Below are 3,550 nucleotides of genomic sequence, written 5' to 3' on the forward strand. Positions count from 1 at the left end.
GGCGCTCGGAGAGCTCAGCCCCCCCCCCCCACACCCCCCCCCTGGGGTCGGGGCTCTCCTTTTTCCCTTTTTTCTCCTTTTTTCGACCCAAAAGCTGTACAGAACAGGGGGGCGCGCGGCGGCGGCTCGGCAGCATGGACCCCCCCCCCCGGGCTTGCGCTTCCCCGTGCCCCCCCCACAACACCCCCCCCCCTCCCCCAACACCCCCCGTGTCGTGTGTCGTCCCCCCCCCTCCCCCTCTCCCTCCCCCCGGGGGGGGTGGGGGGGGGGCTGCCCGTGTCTGTCCCGTGCTCTGAAGTGCCAAGACGCCCCCCCTCTCCGCCCCCCCCCTGCGCCCCCCCCCCCCCCCCCCCGAAACGCTGGAGAATTGCACATGAACTGCTGTCCGGAGGAGTCTGCAGAAATGTTAATAAGGAGTAAATAAAACACAGAGGTTTGTAGCCCTGCCTGCTGGGGGGGGGAAACTGAGGCACGGGGGGGGGAAACTGAGGCACGGGGGGGGGGCAACTGAGGCACGGGGGGGGGCAACTGAGGCACGGGGGGGGGCAACTGAGGCACGGGGGGGGAAACTGAGGCACGGGGGGGGAAACTGAGGCACGGGGGGGGGAAACTGAGGCACGGGGGGGGAAACTGAGGCACGGGGGGGGAAACTGAGGCACGGGGGGGCATTGCACACGCGCGTGTGTGTGAGTTTTGGGTGCAGAGGTGCGGGTGTGCACGGTGCGGGGTGGTGGGAGGAGGTGGTGCAAGGGCCTGGGGTGATGCACGGCGCTGGTGCAAGGCTCTGGTGCAAGGCCTGGGCGTGGTGCTGGTGCAAGGCACGGTGCTGGTGTGATATAACACCAGGGTGTTAGTGCAAGGCCTGGTGCTGGTGCAAGGCAATGCCCTGGTGCAATGCATGGTGCTGGTGTAATGTAACACCAAGGTGTTGGTGCAAGGCCCTGGTACTGGTGCAAGGCAATGCCCTGGTGCAATGCAAGGCATGGTGCTGGTGCAAGGCGCGGTGCTCGTGCAATGCACGGTGCTGGTGAAACGTAACACCGAGTTGTTACCTTACTGGTGCAATGCACAGTGCTGGTGCAACACATAGTGCTGGTGCCATGCACGGTGCTGGTTGGTGCAACACAACCTCCTGGTGCAGTGCACAGCCCAGTCCTGGTGCAACGCACGCTGCTGGTGCAAAAAGCAACGCCCTGGTGCGGTGCAAGGCCCGGTGTTGGTGCAAGGCCCGGTGCTTGTGCAATGCACGGCGGCGTCCTGGTGCAACGCAGGGCACGGCCCCGGTGTTGGTGCAAGGCCTGGTGCTGGTGCAAGGCCCCCTCCCCCTCCCGCTCCCGCTCCCACCGCCCGTTTCCCGCGCGCTCCCAGCCAGGGGGCGTGGCTCCCCCGCATCCCGCCCCGCCCCCTTTCCCCTCCTAATATGGTCACGCGGAAGCCGCTCCCCCGCCCCCCCTCCCCTCCCCTCCGCGCGCTGCCGCGGGCGGGCCATGCCCTTATATGGTTATGGAAAGGGCGCGCCGTGACGTCAGGCGGGCGGGGGCGCGCGCGCGGGAAAGAGGCGGGGGCGGCTTCCCCGTGCTCCCCACCCCCCCGCACCCCCTCCAGCCCCCCCAAATCGCGCTCGGCGGAGCCCCCCGGGGGGGCACCGGCCCCGCAGGACCCCCCCCGGCCCCTCAAGACCCCCCCCGACCCCTTCCCTCCCCCCTCCTCCTTTATCCCCCCCCCTCGGGGCATTTCCGCCCCGGCGCCGCCGAGGGACCGGATGCGGCGGCGGGGGCGGGGACGTGAAGGGGGGGGGGGGGAGGGGGGGAGGGCACCGGGGGGGGGGGGGGGCAGCTCCGGTACAAGAGCCCCGCGCGGGGCCCCCCCCGCCGCACTCCGAGCCGGGGCCATGGAGGAGGCGCAGCGGCTGCTGACCGTGGCCGTGTGGAAGCTCTACCGGAGCCGCCTGCAGCGGGGGGGGCTCCGCCTGCACCGGAGCCTGCAGCTCTCGCAGCTCGTCCGGGCCGCGCGGTGCCGGTATCTCGCCGCCAGAGCCGCCGCTGCCGCCGTTAACGAGCCCGGAGCCGGAATCGAATTGGGAACCGGAGTCGGACCGGGAGCTGGACCGGGAACCGGAGTCGGACCGGGAGTCGGAGCCGGACCGGGAGCCGGAATCGAATTGGGAACCGGAGTCGGAACCGGAGCCATACCGGGAGTCAGAGCCCTACCGGGAACCGGAGCCGTACCGGGGGCCGGAACCGAATTGGGAACCGGAGTCATACCGGGAGGCAGAGCCGTACCGGGAACCGGAGCAGTACCGGGAGCCGGAACCGGAGCCGTGCTGGGAGCCGGAACTGAATTAGGAACCGGAGTCGTACCGGGAGTCAGAGCCGGACCGGGAAGCGGATCCAGACCGGGAGCCGGAACCGAATTAGGAACCGGAGTCGTACCGGGAGTCAGAGCCATACCGGGAGCCGGAGCCGGACCGGGAGCCGGAACCGAATTAGGAACCGGAGTCGCACCGGGAGCCAGAACCGTACCGGGATCCACCCCCGCCCCGGAGCTGCCCCCCGGTGCCCCCCCACCGGCGCCTTCCCGGGACCCCCGAGCGGCCGCGCCCCGCTCCCTGGCTCCCCCCCCTCCCCTCCCGTCGCCCCCCCCGGTTGAAGCGAGCCCCCCCCGGCCCCTCCCGGTGTCTCGGGCGGGTCGCAAGCGGCGGAGCAGCGAGGGGGGGGGGGCCCGGCCCGGTGCCGGTGCCGAGCAAACGGGCGCGCCTGGAGGCGGAGGCGCCGCCGCCCCCCCCCGAGCCGCTGCTGGGGCCCCCCCGCGGCCGCTTTCGGGCTCCTCGTCCGCGCCGTCGGGGTGTGCTGAGCCCACGGGGGGGGCACGGGGACCCCCGGGACTCACGGAACACCCACGGGGACCCCCCCCCGCCCCGAGAATCACGGAACAGGCCCCGGGGGGGGGGGCAAGGGAATGCCCCGGAAATCACGGAACGGGCACGGGGGGGGGGCACGGGGACCCCCCCAGGGCTCATGGAACTGCCACGGGGACCCCCCGGGACTGACGGAACCGGCATGGGGGGGGGGCACGGGGACCCCCCCCAGGACTCACGGAACAACCACGGGGACCCCCCCCGGGACTCACGGGACCCCCCCCGCACACAGCCTGGATCCGACCCCCCCCGGGACACACAGAACTGCCGTGAACGGGGGGGGGGGGGGGGGCTACAGGACGTTCCCCCCCCCCCCCAGGATGAGGGGGGGGGCTCCAGTGGTGGTGGGGGGGGGGGCAGGCTGGCCCTGCCCCCCCCCGCTATTTTTATTATTTTATTATTTTGTTAATAAAAGCCGTTTGCGGAGCTGCTGCCTGGGAGTTGTTGTTTTTTTTTTGGGGGGGGGGGGTCCTGCTTCTTCACCCGCCCCCCACACACACACACACACTCCGGATGTGCCCCCCCCGTTCCCCGGGGACAGGATGCGGGGGGTGGGGGGGGTGGGGGCGGGGGGGGGATGTCCGGCACCTGCCCCCGGTTCCGGGAAGCTCCACGTGCAGCCCACGCGTGGGG

The 3,550-nt window shown here is 71.5% G+C and overlaps 2 protein-coding genes across 2 annotated transcripts; one reads left to right on the top strand and one right to left on the bottom strand.

Annotated features, from left to right (window-relative positions):
- LOC311429585 (uncharacterized protein) lies at positions 1 to 1,384 on the bottom strand. Its single transcript, XM_084540676.1, has 2 exons — positions 652 to 1,384; positions 1 to 507 (listed from the first exon to the last, which is right to left on the bottom strand). Exons 1-2 carry the CDS (start codon positions 1,086 to 1,088, stop codon positions 15 to 17), a joined length of 930 nt encoding a protein of 309 aa, XP_084396802.1. The 5' UTR covers positions 1,089 to 1,384; the 3' UTR covers positions 1 to 14.
- A 281-nt stretch (positions 1,385 to 1,665) lies between these two features.
- Positions 1,666 to 3,348, top strand: LOC311429584 (uncharacterized protein). Its single transcript, XM_084540675.1, has one exon. It carries the CDS (start codon positions 1,763 to 1,765, stop codon positions 3,047 to 3,049), a length of 1,287 nt encoding a protein of 428 aa, XP_084396801.1. The 5' UTR covers positions 1,666 to 1,762; the 3' UTR covers positions 3,050 to 3,348.
- The last annotated feature ends 202 nt before the right edge of the window (positions 3,349 to 3,550 follow it).

Source organism: Aythya ferina, assembly GCF_964211825.1.
Source record: "Aythya ferina genome assembly, contig: HAP1_SCAFFOLD_1402, whole genome shotgun sequence".
Taxonomy (NCBI): domain Eukaryota; kingdom Metazoa; phylum Chordata; class Aves; order Anseriformes; family Anatidae; genus Aythya; species Aythya ferina.

Bases quoted from the DNA above. Each gene is read 5' to 3' on its own strand.
- LOC311429585 (XM_084540676.1), bottom strand. From the start codon at position 1,088: ATGTGTTGCACCAGCACTGTGCATTGCACCAGTAAGGTAACAACTCGG. The intron at 508-651 runs GTTTCCCCCCCC...CCCGTGCCTCAG, and splicing joins CAATGCCCCCCCGTGCCTCA to TTGCCCCCCCCCCGTGCCTC.
- LOC311429584 (XM_084540675.1), top strand. From the start codon at position 1,763: ATGCGGCGGCGGGGGCGGGGACGTGAAGGGGGGGGGGGGGAGGGGGGG.